The 17443-nt window shown below is 47.9% G+C and overlaps 1 protein-coding gene across 2 annotated transcripts in view; it reads right to left on the minus strand.

The window, feature by feature from the left end:
- The window catches only part of DNAJA3 (DnaJ heat shock protein family (Hsp40) member A3), a 35411-nt gene that overhangs the window by 15757 nt on the left and 2211 nt on the right, over positions 1-17443 (minus strand). For both annotated transcript variants that reach the window (XM_047780644.1, XM_047780643.1), the window contains exons 2-5: positions 14721-14854; positions 7736-7819; positions 6905-7105; positions 4836-4988 (exon numbers count right to left, since the gene is read on the minus strand). In XM_047780644.1, coding sequence (XP_047636600.1) covers positions 4836-4988; positions 6905-7105; positions 7736-7819; positions 14721-14854 — 572 coding nt within the window. The remainder of the gene's footprint in view (positions 1-4835; positions 4989-6904; positions 7106-7735; positions 7820-14720; positions 14855-17443) is intronic.

The following is a 17443-nucleotide window of genomic DNA, read 5'->3' on the forward strand; positions in this document are numbered from 1 at the left end:
ATACAAAGACCAATTACTCAACAGATAGGATAGAATAGATGCAAAATAAAACAATGGCTCTCAAATGTTAGATGTCACATCACATGTGATACCTGCACATTCAAAAAATGAACATGAGAAATGACAATATTCAAAGGTATTCATTGTCCGTCTATAATAGGAAAAGACGAGAACTTCCTAGGCATCCAGCAACAGGGGCCTGGCTAAATAGTGACATGTCTGCCTGAAGGAATATCGTGGCCATAAAAAAACTGAGGCAGCTATGTAGGCAGAGTATGTCCTAAACACACTGAGAAGTAGAAACAAAACAAAACACCAAGGTACAAACAGTGCTGGCAGCTGTATTCTACCTTCGGTATGAAAAAAGGCACACACACACAGGCACACACAGGCTCGCATCTAAGAGGAATAAAGGACGCTTCTGGGCAGCGGAACTCAATGACTAAAAGTCAAGATGAGAGGGAGACTCATCTTACGCAGCTTTCAATTTGCATCCACTGAACTTTCAATGATTTGCATTATACGACCTATTCAAAAACTAGCCAACATAAACCAAAAATGTCATTTCTCATCAACAACTGGCAGGAAACACACCAAAATACTCACAGTGGTGGGACTGTCAAAGACTTTTTTTCTCTTTTCTTACGTTTTTCTGCACTCGAAGACAACTTCTACGCCCTCCATAAACACACGTACTAGAAACAATAATTTGATTTTTTTTCTGCTTTTTTTTGTGGGGGGCTGCACCTGCAACATATGGAAGTTCCCAGGCTAGGGGTCAAATCAGAGCTACAGCTGCCAGCCTACACCACAGCCAGAGCAACACGGGATCCAAGCTGCGTCTGTGACCTACACCACAGCTCACGGTAAAGCCAGATCGCTGACCCACTGAGCGAGGCCAGGGATCAAACCTCCACCCTCACGGATACTAGTCAGATTCATTTCCACTGACCCATGATGGGAACTCCAATAATCCGATTTTAAAGGCAAATAGTGGGAGGAAGGAAGGATTGACGTTTGTGACCAGCAGACGCAAACAATTATACACAGGATGGATAAACAAGAAGATCCTACTGTAGAGCACAGGGAACCATATTCAGTATCCTGTGATAAACCACAACAGAAATGAATATGAAAGACAAAATATATTTGTATAACTGAGTCACTTTGCTGTACAGCAGAGATTAACACAACACTGTAAATCAACTAACGAAAAGCTGGTTCTTTGTAAAGATCAACAAAATTGATAAACCCTTAGCCAGACTTATCAAGCAAAAAAGAGAGAGGACTCAAATCAATAAAATTAGAAATGAAAAAGGAGAAGTAACAACGGACATCACAGAAATACAAAGGATCATAAGAGACTACTATATGCAACTACACGCCAATAAAATGGAAAACCTAGAAGAAATGGACAAATGCTTAGAAAAGTACAATCTTCCAAGACTAAACCAAGATGAAATAGAAAAGATGAATGGACCAATCACAAGAACTGAAATTGAAACTGTGATTAAAAAACTTCCAACAGGAGTTCCCGTCGTGGCGCAGTGGTTAACGAATCCAACTAGGAACCATGAGGTTGCGGGTTCGATCCCTGACCTTGCTCAGTGGGTTAACGATCCGGCGTCGCCGTGAGCTATGGTGTAGGTTGCAGACGTGGCTCAGATCTTGCGTTGCTGTGGTTGTGGTGTAGGCCGGTGGCTACAGCTCCAATTCAACTCCTAGCCTGGGAACCTCCATATGCTGCAGGAGTGGCCCAAGAAATGGCAAAAAGACAAAAACAAACAAACAAAAAACCTTCCAACCAACAAAAGTCCAAGACCAGATGGCTTCACAGGTGAATTCTATTAAACATTTAGAGAAGAGCTAACACCTCTCCTTCTGAAACTATTTCAAAAAATTGCAGAGGAGTTCCCGTCGTGGCGCAGTGGTTAACAAATCCGACTAGGAACCATGAGGTTGCGGGTTCCATCTCTGCCCTTGCTCAGTGGGTTAACGATCCGGCGTTGCCGTGAGCTGTGGTGTAGGTCGTAGACGCGGCTCGGACCCTGCATTGCTGTGGCTCTGGCGTAAGCTGGCGACTACAGCTCCGATTGGACCCCTAGCCTGGGAACCTACATATGCCACGGGAGCGGCCCAAGAAATGACAAAAAGACCAAAAAAAAAAAAAATTGCAGAGGAAGGGATACTTCCAAACTCATTCTTTGAGGCCACCATCACCCTGATACCAAAACCAGACAAAGGTACCACAAAAAAAAGAAAACCACAGGCCAATTTCACTGATGAACATCGATACTAAATCCTCAACAAAATACTAGCAAACCGCATCCAACAATACATTAAAAGGATTGTACATCGTGATCAAGGGGGATTTATCCCAGGGATGAAAGGGTTCTTCGATATCCACAAATCAATCAGTGTGATTGCACTGAAGATAATCAAGGCCAGATTTCTCCTTACTAGAAAACAGTTTTGGATATGGACAGGCAGAAGACTAGATACACCTTGTGGTGTTGAAGCAGAACTACCAGAACTAGCAGGTTGAACGCATGGTTTGTTGGATGCATGGTGGATGGATGGATGGGTGGCTGGACTGGCATGTACTTATGTGTGTACATATCTATCATATGAACAACATGGGAAGACACACAGGCATGGAACCAAATCTGCATGTGCACATGCACCTGTGCTTGCTCACACACACTTCTTCCTGGCTCAGTCAGCTGCAAGAATGCGGAAGCAGTGACATCCCAGGTGCAGCGAGCACACCTTGGTTTCTAAATCCCACTACGTTCCTAAAAGGAACCAGGACTCCTTGGAGAAATGGCTGGTTCCAGGGTTTGGCACGGAAAGTACAAGTCGTCTAGAACATTCTGTTGTGACAGAAAGTAAGGAAGTACTAGAGTTCCCATTGTGGCTCAGCAGTAATGAACCTGACTAGCACCTATGAGGACACGGGTTTGAACCCTGGCCTCACTCGGCGGGTTAAGCATCCGGCATTGTGAGCTGCGGTGTAGGCCACAGATGAGGCTTGGATCCTATGTTTCTGTGGCTGTGGTATAGGCTGGCAGCTCCTAGCCTGGGAACTTTCATATGTCCCAGGTGCAGCCCCAAAAAAGACAAAAAAAAGGAAGGAAGTGCTGAAAGAATGAGGGAACACATCAAAAGGGTAAAGGAGCCTGCCAGAAGAGACTTCCACAGGCCAAGTCGGGGACAGTTTGAGCATCAAACCAAGTAATACTGGTGACAGCTCAGTGAATAAAATTAGAATCCATGAGTTTATACTGATATGAATGAATGAATGAAAAAATGGAGAAGAGAAAGCTCCTCCTTTCAGTAGAATGTCAATTAAGAAACACAGAAGAGATGCTGAAATCAGAAAAATCACCATCATGCAATGGTCACAGTAGTAACGGGTTTCGGCAAGACCGATCAATAGATGCTCTAACTTTAAGTTTGATGAGGGCGTTCTCTAGGGGCTCAAGGGGTTAAGGACCTGGCGTTATCACTGCTGTCGCTCTGGGTTCCATCCCTGGCTCCAGAACTTCTGCATGCTGCAGGCACAGCCAAAAAAAAAGTTTGATGAGGAACAGAATATTTATATAGTGACAAGGTACCTCATAACTTCTTTATTAGTTTCAGAAGGAAAAATACTAATTTAATAGTGGAGAAATGTGGCAGGAACTACCTTAACTGACTGGGATGAAATGTAACATCATCACTGACGGGACGAATGGATACTCGTGACTCCCGACATGATCCATGAAAATGGCACTACCTCTCTGTGGTGTTCCGGCCAAAAACGCCTGCTCTGGATCTTAGCAGGAGAAAATATCAGATGACCCGAAAGAGAGACTTTTCTACAAAGCAGCTGGTCTGTAATCCTGAAAATGTCAGGGTCATAAAACAAAGACTGAGAAATCTTCCAGATTAAAGGAGACAAAAGATATGACAACCAAATACTATGCAAGATCCTAGATTAGATCCTATACCCAGGAAAAAAAGAACATTATAAGGACAACTGAAAAAAATCAGAGTTAGTATGGATAATGCTACTGCACTGATGTTAAATCTCCTGATTTTTGACAACTTACTGTGGTTATGTAAAAGAGTGTTCTTGCTCTTAGAAAACACACCCATGAATGACAAAGCAAATGGGACAAGATGCTAACGGTTGGTGAAGCTGGGAAAAAGGAGTAAGGGAGTGTTCCTTACACTACAAATGTGAATTAGATCTACAAAGTACCAAAAGAAAAAAAAATGATTAGACTTCAGGCAAAATTTAAGTCCTCCTCCCCCACCCCAGTTTCAAATTCCAAACACCTCAAAAGGCATTTTCAGGAGTTCCTGTCGTGGCTCAGTGGTTAATGAATCTGACTAGGAACCACGAGGTTTCGGGTTCGATCTCTGGCCTTGCTCAGTGGGTTAAGGATCCGGCGTTGCCGTGAGCTGTGTTGTAGGTTGCAGACTCGGCTCGGATTCCATGTTGCTGTGGCTCTGGCGTAGGCTGGTGGCTACAGCTCCATTTCAACCCCAAGCCTGGGAACCTTCATATGCCGCAGGAGCGGCCCAAGAAAATGGCAAAAAGACACACAAAAAAAAGGCATTTTCAGAGAAGACAGGAGACTGTCCTTGCTCCTTCTATTACGGCTAACCAGCACCAAGCACTGTGGGGGAAATGCAGACGGTTCTAGAGGAACCTAGCGGTCACCTCTCAGATACTGCTGAATCGATACCCTCGAAGCACAGAGAAGAGGAAGCATGGGGAGAGCAGAAGCAGGAAGGGGGCCAGAGGTGGGAGCCCTGGGGAAGGCCGGGGCGCCGACAGCGCTCACCATGCCGGAGCCACCGCAGTAGTGGCAGTGCTGCAGCTTCGTGCCGGGCTCATTGCCTTTGCCATCGCACCGCTCACAGGTGTCGGTCATGTTCACCGTGAACTCCTTGTTGACGCCCTTGGCGGCTTGATTGAAGGTCAGCTCCATGATGTACTAAATGCATCAAGAGACAGCAGGTTACCTCTACGCAAGGCCACGCTGGCCAGCTGTCCACAGTTACTCTTTAAGTCTCTCTTTTCTTTTTCGCCTTGTCCACAGGCATGTGGAAGCTCCTGGGCCAGGGACTAAACCCGCACCGCAACAGCAACCAGAGCCACAGCAGTGGCAACACGGGATCTAACCCATTGAGCCACAGAGGCACTCCTTAAAGTCTTTATTTTTTTAAGGCAGTTTAGGGTTGACCAAATGGAGAGGGAGGGTCTGGTGAGGTCCTACGTATCCCTTCCCCCAGTGCCCACATGCAGAGCCGCAACGTCACTCACCAGAATGGCACATTCTTTTTCAAGGATGAACCTACACTGACACATCAGAATCATCCCAAGCCCAGAGGTGACATCAGGGTCACTCCTGGAGCCATAAATATCTATGGGTCTGAACAGATGTATGATGAACGCATTACAATATCAGGCAAAGTATTTTCACTGCCCTACAAAGCCTATGCTCCACCAATTCACCTGTTCCCCTCGTGACGTTACTTGCTGACTTTACTGTCAAATAAGAGCAGATGCCAAGCTCCCCCGCACCTCAGCGGGTTGAGGACCCAGTGTGGTCCCTCGTGTGGCTCAGGTCACTGCTGGCGTGCAGGCTGATCCCTGACCTGGGAACTTTTGCATGTCTCGGGTACATCGCCCCCGCCAAAGTAAAAATAGATGGGATTCACTTAATAGATTCTGCTCCACTTCTCAGCGTCTTTAAGAGACAGTATTTAAGTGAAAATGTACTTTTCAAGTTCCTGTTGTGGCTCAGCGGAAATGAATCTGACGAGAATCCATGAGGTCACATGTTTGATCCCTGGCCTCTCTCAGTGGGATAAGGATCCAGCGTTGCCGTGAGCTGCGGTGTAGGTCACAGCCACGGCTCAGATCCCAAAGTGCTGTGGCTGTGGAGCAGGCTGGCAGCTACAGCTCCCATTCGATCCCTAGCCTGGGAACCTCCACATGCCGCGGATGCAGCCCTAAAGAGACAACAACAAAAAAAAAAAAAAAAATGAGGAGTTCCCGTCATGGCGCAGTGGTTAACGAATCCGACTAGGAACCATGAGGTTGTGGGTTCGGTCCCTGCACTTGCTCAATGGGTTAACGATCCGGTGTTGCCCAAGAAATGGCAAAAGGCAAAAAAAAAAATGAAAGAAGTAAAAAAGAAAATGTGCTTTTCAATAAACTGAAAATGTTCACGGACAATATCTGCACGTGGCCCTTACCGATAGTCCAATGACCCGCCATCCTAACTGACATCATAGAGCATCCCCTTCCTCTTCAGCCCTGATAAGGCCTCAACTAATACGCAAACATGAAGAGGCGGGACCGGCAGCTCCCCCTCCTGGGCTGAGCTGGCCTGGGAAACGAGGCAGGCTCTGGAGAGAACATTCCCTCTAACCACGGACTCTGGGAGCATCAAGTGCTGCTGCCTAAGCAACTGGTAAGAATACAGGCAAACGGATGTACACATTTTTATATGATTTTCAAGTATTTCCTCCCAAGACGGCGGCCTCCAGATCATCATGTTTAAGTCGTCTTGCCTTTTTTGAGAAAAAGAAATGGGTAAAATCTGTTTGCATCACATATGGCAGCTAAAATTTGAATGACTCTTCAAAATGAGATGCTTACTGGAGTTCCCGTCATGGCTCAGTGGTTAACGAATCCGACTAGGAACCATGAGGTTGCAGGTTCAATCGCTGGCCTCACTCAATGGGTTAAGGATCTGGCGTTGCTGTGAGCTGTGGCGTAGGCCGACGGCCACAGCTCTGATTGGACCCCTGGCCTGAGAAGGGAGGCTCCATGTGCCGTGGGAGCAGCCCTAGAAAAGGCAAAAAGACAAAAAAATAAAAATAAAAAATAAGAGATGCTCACCTCCTGAGGCTGATTGAACACACCCTGGAAATCTCCAAAAGGGGAGGAGGAGAACTCCCCGAAGATCTTCCTGAAGAGCTCCTCTGGGTCCACGGTGGGGCCTCCCTTCCAGTAGCCCTGTCCTGAGCCGCCCGCCCCGGCATCGAAGCCGGCAGAGCCATACGTGTCATACTGCTTCCTCTTCACTTCGTCACTCAGGACCTACCACGAAAGACACAGCAGTCAGGTGCTCTGCGTCTCCAGAGGCCCAGGGATGTGGAAACCAGGTCTGACCGTGGTACTGTACCAACATTAAATGTCTGACCTTGACAACAGTACTGAGGTCATGGAAAAGGATGCTCTTGCTCGGAGAGAATACACACAGACGTACTCAGGACCAGAGACACCACGTCTGCAACTTACTCTCAAACGGTTGGGGGGCAATGCACACCTGCGACACACACACACCCACACACCCACCCCAGAGTCTAGGAAGGAGGTCCACTTTCACTTAAGCCTGCAGTTGCTCAGCAGCTAACCAGTGAATCCGCTTTGTCCCTCTGATCACAGTAGGGTGGTCTTCTACTTGTATGACACCCACCATCCCCACCACAGAGCAAAGCCCTAAGTAGGAGGGGTGTCATCAAAGGAGCAGAGAACTGTTTAATCAGACAGGGGGCCCCAGACCCAGAAACGAGTGCACGTGACCTGGGGAGCTCTGGTATACAGACTATTGGTTCCTGCTCTTTGCTGAGATTCCAGGTTAAAGGCAACCTGAGAGGCAGAGATTTCCCAGCACAGCCTGCGCCAGTCGGAAGGACGGGGACTGCCCACGCCAGTGGGCTGCATTACCTCATAGGCCTCGGCCAGCTGGGAGAACTTCTCCTTGGCTTTGGGGTCATCCTTATTCGTGTCTGGGTGATACTTCTTGGCAAGCTAAGGGAGAAAATGGGAAATTACTCAAGATGGTTACTAGAACCAAACCCAGGCTCCAGGCACATCTCACCTCCTTTGCAGCGGTTATCTGAGACTATCCAATGCCAGGGATCAGTACCACACCATAGGAGGTCCCATCGTGGCGCAGCGGAAATGAATCCGACTAGGAACCATGAGGTTGCGGGTTCAATCCCTGGCCTCACTCAATGGGTTAAGGATCTGGTGTTGCCGTGAGCTGTGGTATAGGTCACAGATGCGGCTCGGATCCCAAGTTCCTGTGGCTGTGGTGTAGGCCGGAAGCAACAGCTCCGATTCGACCCCTAGTCTGGGAACCTCCATATGCCAAGGGTGCAGCCCTAAAAAGACTAAAAGACAAAAAAAAAAAATCAAAACCGCACCATAGCAGTGACCCTCACCATAGCCACAACAGGTAATGCCAGATCCTTAACCTGTTGAGCCACCCGCAATTCTTAAAACAAGGTTTAAGATGTGAAACCATCTTGGAGTTCCTGCTGTGGCATAGTGGGTTCAGAACCCAAGTGCAGCAGCTTAAGTTCAATCCCCAGCCTGACACAATGGGTTAAAGAATTGCCACAACTCTGGCTCAGATTCAATCCCTGGCTCAGGAATATCCATTTGCCACAGGCATGGCCATAAAAAAAAAAAAAAAAAAAAAAAAAGCAAACAGCAAAACTAAAAGCAAAACACACAGTCTAAGAATATACACTCCAGGAGTGCCCCTCGTGGCTTAGTGGTTAACAAACCCAACTAGCATCCATGAGGATGAGATTCAATCCCTGGCCTCGCTCAGTCGGTTAAGGATCTGCACTGCCCTGTGTTGTGGTGTAGGTCACAGACTCAGCTCGGATCCCGAGTTGTTGTGCTATAGGCTGGAAGCTGTAGCTCCAGCCAATTAGACCCCTAGCCTGGGAACCTCCATATGCCTCAGGTGTGGCCCTAAAAAGACACACACACACACAACTTTATTACAAAATGACAAACTGAATTTTGAGAAATGGAAATAAAAAATTTAAAAAACCACCTGTTCAAATCTGAGGTGTGCAAACATTTTTCAACCAGAACATATCTGTAACAAAATAACAACTAATTCTTTAGAACTTGGGCACCTTTGTGAAAGATGCGAAAGAGTGAACCTGGTATACTATCACTCATTAAAAAGAAAGGAAAATCACTGGATTGCTGAATAGATTATCTGCTGTACAAGTTAATTTCAGAAGGATATACAATAAGCTGGAAACACTCACTGTTCCAGGAGGGATGTGGAGGAATGGGAAGAAGGAACGCTTTTTCACTGTACACTCCTTTGGAGGTTTTGAACTCTGAACACGGAGAATAAACTACCCATTCGAAACCTAGATTTCAGGAGTTCCCGTCATGGCACAGTGGAAACAAATCCAACTGGGACCCATGAGGACGTGGGTTCAATCCCTGGCCTCAATCAGTGGGTTAAGGATCTGCAGTTGCCATGAGCTGTGGTGTAGGTCGCAGACACAGCTTGGATCTGGTGTTGCTATGGCTGTGGTGTAGGCTGGCAGCTGTAGCTCCAATTGGGCCCCTAGCCTGGGAACCCCCATGTGCACCAAGTGCGGCCCTAAAAAAAAAAAAAAGCAAAAAACTCCCCTAGATTTCAATATTAAAGAACAAAACAGGATCTCACTCAGCTGTGCAGAGCACACAGGCGAGCTGAGCAGTGCTGTGTGCCTTGCAGGCATTCGCTACATCTGCTGCCCTCCAAGTCTGGGTTACCCCCAAGCAAGTGCAAGGAGGACACAGGATCTTTTCTTTTTGCTTTTTAGGGCTGCACCCTGGGCGTATGGAGGTTCCCAGGATAGGGGTAGAATCAGAGCTGTAGCTGCCAGCCTACACCACACCCACAGCAACATAGGACACCACAGCTCCTGGCAACACCAGGTCCTTAACCTGCTGAGTGAGGCCAGGGATCAAACCCACAACCTCATGGTTACTAATTGGATTCGTTAACTGCTGAGCCACAAAGAGAACTCCAGAACACAGGATCTTAAGCTGAAAGGGACTCGGGAGACATGTGGCTCAAGACCGCCAGCACTGGCTGCTCTCTCCGCTCCTGGAGACGCTGGTTCTCACACCAACACATGGAAGTACATCAGAGGTGGCCTACCAAGCCTCAGAGCACAGGCGGTAGATCACGGTGGGCGACAAGGCTGGTTCACAGGCCGTGGCAGGATATGCTGACATGCGCATGAGATCAGCACAAGGAAAGGCCTTTTTCAGTCGGAAAGACCTATATTTACTCTCAGGTGTCCCCCTTATGGACTGTGTGGCCTTGCCTGCATGTCATAACCTTACAGAGCCTTATGCCATGAGGATTAAATGATGAAACACAGAAAAAGCTTTTATCAAGGTCTGACCCCCAGTAATTGCTCGATAAAGCCTTTTTTTTTTTTTTTTTTTTTTTAAGGCTGTACCTGCGGCATATGGAGGTTCCCAGGCTAGGAGTCTAACTGGAGCTACAGCTGCCGGCCTACACCACAGCCACAGCAACATAAGATCCTTAACCACTGAGCAAGGCCAGAGAATGAACCCGCATCCTCATGGATACTAATTGGGTTCATTACTGCTGAGCCACATGGGAACTAACAACTTTTTTTTTTTTTTTGGCCCTGCCCTCAGCATGTGGAAGTTCCCAGGCCAGGGATTGAACCTGTGCCACAGCTGTAACCAGTGCCACAGCAGTGACAATTCCAGATACTTATTAACCCTCTGAGCTACAAGGGAACTCCAACAAAGCCTACTTTTTAAATTTCCAGTTTTAAATTATGCAGCTTTTTTCCTTCCTCCTCTCGCTTAAGTTAAATCCCTAGTACTTGCTAAGGGCATCACATGCCCCACTAAGATGGCCATCTTCCAGTCTTCTCTGGCTCCTGTATCAGGTATCTCACCCTCCAGCTCAAAAGAAGAGACAGGCTATTTGCTAACCCGAGCCAGGCTCTCTGCTTCCTACCTCCAAGTCTTGCCTCATTCCCTTAAACCCAGCAGTAAAAAGATGATCGAGGAGTTCCCGTCGTGGCACAGTGGTTAACGAATCCGACTAGGAACCATGAGGTTGCGGGTTCGGTCCCTGCCCTTGCTCAGTGGGTTAACAATCCGGCGTTGCCGTGAGCTGTGGTGTAGGTTGCAGACGCGGCTCGGATCCCGAGTTGCTTTGGTTCTGGCGTTGGCCGGTGGCTACAGCTCCGATTCAACCCCTAGCCTGGGAACCTCCATATGCCGAGGGAGTGACCCAAGAAATAACAAAAAAAAAAAAAAAAAAAGATGATCGATTTAAAAATGGGCAAAGGGGAGTTCCCATGGTGGCTCCGCAGTAATGAACTAGTATCTTCGAGGATGCAGGTTTGAGCGCTGGAGTCATTCAGTGGATTAAGGATCCAGTGTTACCATGAGCTTCGGTGTAGGTCACAGATCCGGCTTGGATCTGGCCTTGCTATGGCTGTGGTGTAGGCCAGCAGCTGCAGCTCTGGTTTGACCCTAGCTTGGGAACTTCCATATGCCACAAGTAAGCCCTAAAAAGACAAAAAAAGGGGGAGGGGAACGAAGGATCTGAATACGTAGACAACACCTGGCCACTAAGCACATGAAAAGGTGCTCAACACCACTGGCCTCCAAAGAAAAGCAAATCAAAACCACAGCCAGGGAGTTCCAATCGTGGCTCTGCGGTTAGCCAACCTGACTAGGATGCATGGGGACGCGGGTTTGAGCCCTGGCCCCACTCAGTGGATTAAGGATCCGGTGTTGCCGTGAACTGTGGTGTAGGTCGCAGACGCAGCTTGGATCCAGCGTGGCTATGGCTGTGGCGTAGGCCGGTCGCTATAGTTCCAATTAGACCCTTAGCCTGGGAACTTCCACATGCTGCAGGTGTGGCCCTAAAAAAACAAAACAAAAAACAAAAACAAAAACAAAAAAACACCACAGCCAGATACCACTTCACACCTGCTAAGGCGGCTTGAAGCAAAGGTATGTGTGGGGAGTGCTGCAGAGGATGTGGAGAAATCGGGATCCTCTCACGCTGCCGGTGAAGATCTAAAATGGTGCAAGTCCACTCCTAGGTATATGTACACAACCCAGAGAAATGAAAACACAGGTCTGCACAAAACTTACACATGGTTGTTCACAGAAGCACTACTCATAATAGTGAAAAGGTGGAACCAATCCAACTACCCACCAACTGATGGAGAGATAAATAAAATCCAGCATAGCCATGCAATGGAATATTATTTGACAACAAAAAGGAATGGGGAGTTCCCGTCGTGGCGAAGTGGTTAACGAATCCGACTAGGAACCATGAGGTTGCGGGTTCGGTCCCTGGCCTCGCTCAGTGGGTTAGAGATCTGGTGTTGCCGTGAGCTGTGGTGTAGGTTGCAGACATGGCTCGGATCTTGCGTTGCTGTGGCTCTGGCGTAGGCAGGTGGCTACAGCTCTGATTAAGACTCCTAGCCTGGGAACCTCCATATGCCGCAGGAAGCAGCCCTAGAAAAAAGGCAAAAAAAAAAGGAATGGGAGTTTCCTGGTGGCTCAGTGGGTTAAGGATCCAGCTTTATTGTTGTGACATGGGTCACTGCTGTGGCACAGGTTCGATCCCTAGTCCAAGAACTTCCACACGTCGCAGGTGCTGCCAAAACCCAGTAACAACAAAAACAAACAAAAAAGGGAATGAGGTACTGCTACATGTTATAAGACATAAAAGAAACCAGTCATAAAAATCCACATATAGCATGATTTCATTTTTTTCTTTCTTTTTTACGGCTGTACCTGTGCATATGGAAGTTCTTGGGACAGGGGTCAAATTGGAGCTGCGTCTAAGCCACAGCCACTCCAGATCCGAGCCACATCTGTGACCTACACCACAGGCTTGCCAGATTCTTAACCCACTGAGTAAGGCCAGGGATTGAGCCCGCAACCTCATAGACACTATGTCGGGTTCTGAACCCGCTGAGCCACAATGGGGACACCGCATGATTTTATTTCTATGAAAAGTCCAGACTGGACACATACATAGATAAAGAAAGCAGGTTAGCAATTTCAAGGGCACAGGAAAGAGGAAAATGAGGAATAGGGGCTTATGGTGTGGAGTTTCTTTCTGAGCTGTTGAAATGGTCTAAAATCGATTGTAGGGATGGTCATACAACCCTGCTGATGTAGTAAAACCCAGTGAATTCCAGGTTTAAAAGAAAAACTAAGAAAAGGGAATAGCTATCCAAACTTTAAGCTGTTGTTAGGTCTGGTCATGATCAGTATTTTTTTTTTGTCTTTTGTCTTTGTTGTTGTTGTTGTTGTTGTTGCTATTTCTTGGGCCACTCCCGCAGGCATATGGAGATTCCCAGGCTAGGGGTTGAATCGGAGCTGTAGCCACCGGCCTACGCCAGAGCCACAGCAACGCAAGATCCGAGCCGTGTCTGCAACCTACACCACAGCTCACGGCAACGCTGGATAGTTAACCCACTGAGCAAGGGCAGGGACTGAACCCGCAACCTCATGGTTCCTAGTCGGATTCGTTAACCACTGCGCCACGACGGGAACTCCATGATCAGTATTTGATTCACTAATATTAGGCTTAGACAAAGTTTTTCCTTGTCCATAAAAACTTTTTTAAAAAAAGGAAAAAAAAGATGTTCCAGTGTGGCACAGCAGGTTAAGGATCTGGCATTGCAGCTGTGGCGCAGGTCACCACTGTGGCAGGGGTTCAATCCCTGCCTGGCCCAAGAACTTCCACGTGCCTGAGGTGTGGCCAAAAAAAGGGGGGAAAAAATCAGGATTCTTAGAGCAAATTTTCCATAAACATAATTTTTAAATTCAAATTTTAAATTTTAATCATCTTTATTCTATTATAGCTTCCCCTTTTGGGGGGAGCAGGGGCGCATCTGTCGCATGCCCAAGTTCTGGGGCCAGAGACAGAACCTGTGCCACAGCAGCAACTGCAAGCCAATGAAGTGATGACGCCAGATCCCTAATCCACTGAGCCAGAGAAGAACACATCTTTCCTCTTTCTATCGTGTTAAGGTGCTCTTTCTTTCATCACATGACATTAACAGATTAAATGTGATCATTTTTAACATCCATAGTAGGCAAAATACGAAAGCTAGCATTCCTACGTCAGAGCTCACAGTCTTTAACTTTTACTTTATTGATCAGAACAAAAGTCTGGAACCCACAGATCTAGATAAGTCACATGCCACTGTACCAAGCAGCCCAATACATTCTGGGATATGACGATGGGAATTTCACATTTTCTAGGTTAAGAAAAAATTCTAAATCCATGAACTTTTATCTGAATGCAAAGAATGACTACCCAAAATAAGACTTAGACCACCACACCACAGTTTCAGAAGATGCAGAATAAAAGCAGCCCTGGGAGTTCCCATCGTGGCACAGTGGTTAACGAATCTGACTAGGAACCATGAGGTTGCAGGTTCGATCCCTGGCCTTGCTCAGTGGGTTAAGGATCTGGTGTTGCTGTGAGCTGTGGTGTAGCTTGCAGACACGGCTCAGATCCCGAGTTGCTGTGACTCTGGTGCAGGCCAGCAGCTATAGCTCTGATTAGACCCCTAGCCTGGGAACCTCCATATGCCTCGGAGGTGATCCTAGAAAAGGCAAAAAGACAAAAAAACAAAACAAAACAAAAACAGCAGCCCTGGAAAAAGATTTTTTAAACTCTCTGGTTCTGAAGCATTAACCAGCATGGCTTCCCGTGCTCGAGGAACACAGCCCAGCAAAGCCATCTGCTTCCACACTGTCAGCTGCACGCGACCTACATTTACGGGCATACGCCTTGCACTGCTTAGGATCGGACTAGACTGAAAGTGTACCTTCTGAAATCTTGCCTCTAAAATCTGGCTTCCATACAGACCTGGTAATAGGCCTTCTTGATCTCCTTCTGGCTGGCACTTCGGGGCACTCCTAATATCTGGTAATAATCCTCTTTGGACAAAGTGGCGCTCGTGTGAAAGAAGGCAGTACAAACAGAAGGGGAACTTTTTACTCCTAAAAAAGAAAAAAAGAAAAAAAAAATCACGCTGGGAGTGACTCAACGAAAGGAAATTATGGGCAAACAACCAGCCAGGCTATACCCGTGAAGGTCACAGCTTTAGGGCTTGTTCTCCCCCAGGCCCAATGGACACCAAACTCACCGCACTCCCACCACAGCTAAGGCCGCTGCATAGGGAGAGCACAGAAAGCGCCGTCAGAGTGCCGGGTGGCCGATTCCGTGGGATCACACTAGGGCCGGAGCCTCGCGGTGCCTCAGGAGGAACCGCACCCAGAAGGGCTGCACCTGGGCATGACCCAAGGGACCCTGCTGCCCTGCCCACCCAGCACGCCTCGTGCTGCACCTCGATGCCTCACAACTCATGGGTCCTCCCTCCACCGGGCACCCCTGGATGTCTGCTTCCGGGGTGGTTCAGAATGTAGTGCCTGAACCAAGCAGCATTAGCTTGTTGGAAATATTATCCTCAGGCCCCATCCAAACCTGAATTGGAACCTCTGAGGGGTGGGGCCCAGCAGGCTGTGCCTCGAGCCCTCCAGGTGGCAGTTCCACCACACAGAGAACCACCAAGCTAGAGAAACCGCTGGTCGTCAAAGTCACATCTCTCTGAGGATCCGACAAAAAACAACGCGCACATATAGAGAGAGAGACACAAAAAGTTAAACGGCCCTGTTCCAGAACCTGCTCACCCCAGGGTAACCCCCAAAGAGATCAAAGCACGTGGCAGCCCCCGCCCCCACGCCCTGCCCTCCCTTCAAACCTCTTGTACCAGCAGCTTGGAGGAAAGGCTGACAGACCCTGCACGGAGCAGACAGCTAGCTGGACGGGCCTGGCACCACGGGAAGGGGGGCAGCTGCTCGACAACCTGCACCTTGTGACAAGTGAAGATGGGGAGGGCAGGGCAGGGGCTGAAGGAGCCCAGTGAGGGCAGAAGGGAGAGCAGGGCCAAGGGGGAGAATGAGGGTCATGAGGCAGCTCCAGGTTTTTAAGTGGACGGTTCACTGGCCAAGGAGGAGCTTCTGAATTCACCCCTTTCATCCAGCAAACACACACTTCAGCGCTAGGCCTGCCAGACACTGGGCTTCTCACCAGGGACACAGCAGCAAACCACTCAAAGGAACCGCCCCCTGGGAGCCCACATTTGTTCCAGATCTTAACACTGTTCTAGGCACTGAGGTTTCGAGACGAAGCATCCAAGCCTGGGCCCTCAGGGAGCTTAGAGCTCAGCAGGGGAGTGTGGGAGGCAGGGTCACGCAAAGTGAGAACACACAAGAAGGTCACCGAACCAGGTCTCTCAAGCTGTTGCGTGAAGTTCTCATCACTCTTCATGCTGGGACTCGGCTCCTCTCGAGAGGGGCAGGTGTGGGGTGGGCTGTTATGGGCTGGACTGTGCCCCCCCTCGCAAACTCAGATGCTGAAGCCCTACCCTCCCCTGGCCCTGCACCTTAGAATACGACTGTACGTGGAGATGGGGGCCTTTACAGACAACCCTGCCAAAAACATTATCTTAGACTTTTATAGCCTCCAGAACTGCGAAAAAAATAATTTTCTATTTTTTAAGCCACTTAAACTGTGGCACTCTGCTATGGCAGCCCTATGTATTTATTTATATTCTAATATATCTGTGTACTTACTGTAGGATGTTTTAGCAGCATTCTTGGCCAACGAGCTACCAATAGCAGCCCCAACCCCAAACTGGCCACTAAAAACATCAGACGCTGCCAGACATCCCTGAAGGATAAAATCACTCCCAGCAGAGAATGAGTAAACCTACTCTCAGATGTTCGGGCACATCTTCTCAGGCACCTGCTCTTAAGCTGGAGAAATCAGCGAGGCTAAGGAGGGCTTGAATCCGCACAGATTTCATCTTACGGTCCCCTCTTCCGCTTTCACAAGCACCCGGTTTGGTCGCTACATCATACGATTATCTTTGATTTGGAGGGACAAAGTCCTTACACATTTAGGAACTACAGGTACAATGACATAACTAAAGACTCCGTGGTAATGAGAGCAGAGGGGGTGGTAAGAGAAGACAACGATGGGAATAATAAAGAGAAAGGCCTTTGAGTCTGTTAAAGAGTCTCAATTTTATCCCGAGGGCAATAGGGAGCCATTCCAAGTGTTAAACAGATAACCCACCACATCTGCATGAGAAAGAGTCCACGAAACAAACAAAAACCAAGGATTGGGAGACTACTTAAAATTTAAGTGGGCACAAAAGACAAGCAGGAATGTTGAGCATATCCAGAAAGGGAGCAAGATAAAGGCTAAAGTGACAGGAGAAAGAGCGGAAATCACCCCAGCATAGGCTGGCGGCTACAGCTCCGATTCGACCCCTAGCCTGGGAACCTCCATATGCTGCGGGAGCAGCCCAAGAAATAACAAAAAGACAAAAAAAAAAAAAGGTCAGCAAAACCTAAAAAGGTCTACTTTCACTCCTATTGAGAAATACAACATGACATCAAACCAGATAATCCTGAGGTCACCCGGGCAGACTATATTGCTCCATCCATGGGGAACTATTGGTGACAGGAACAGAATTAAAAAATGGGATCACTTGACCAAAACCACATCCAATCTCTTTGTTC

The sequence above is a fragment of the Phacochoerus africanus genome, chromosome 5 (genome assembly GCF_016906955.1).
Source record: "Phacochoerus africanus isolate WHEZ1 chromosome 5, ROS_Pafr_v1, whole genome shotgun sequence".
In the NCBI taxonomy this organism is placed as follows: domain Eukaryota; kingdom Metazoa; phylum Chordata; class Mammalia; order Artiodactyla; family Suidae; genus Phacochoerus; species Phacochoerus africanus.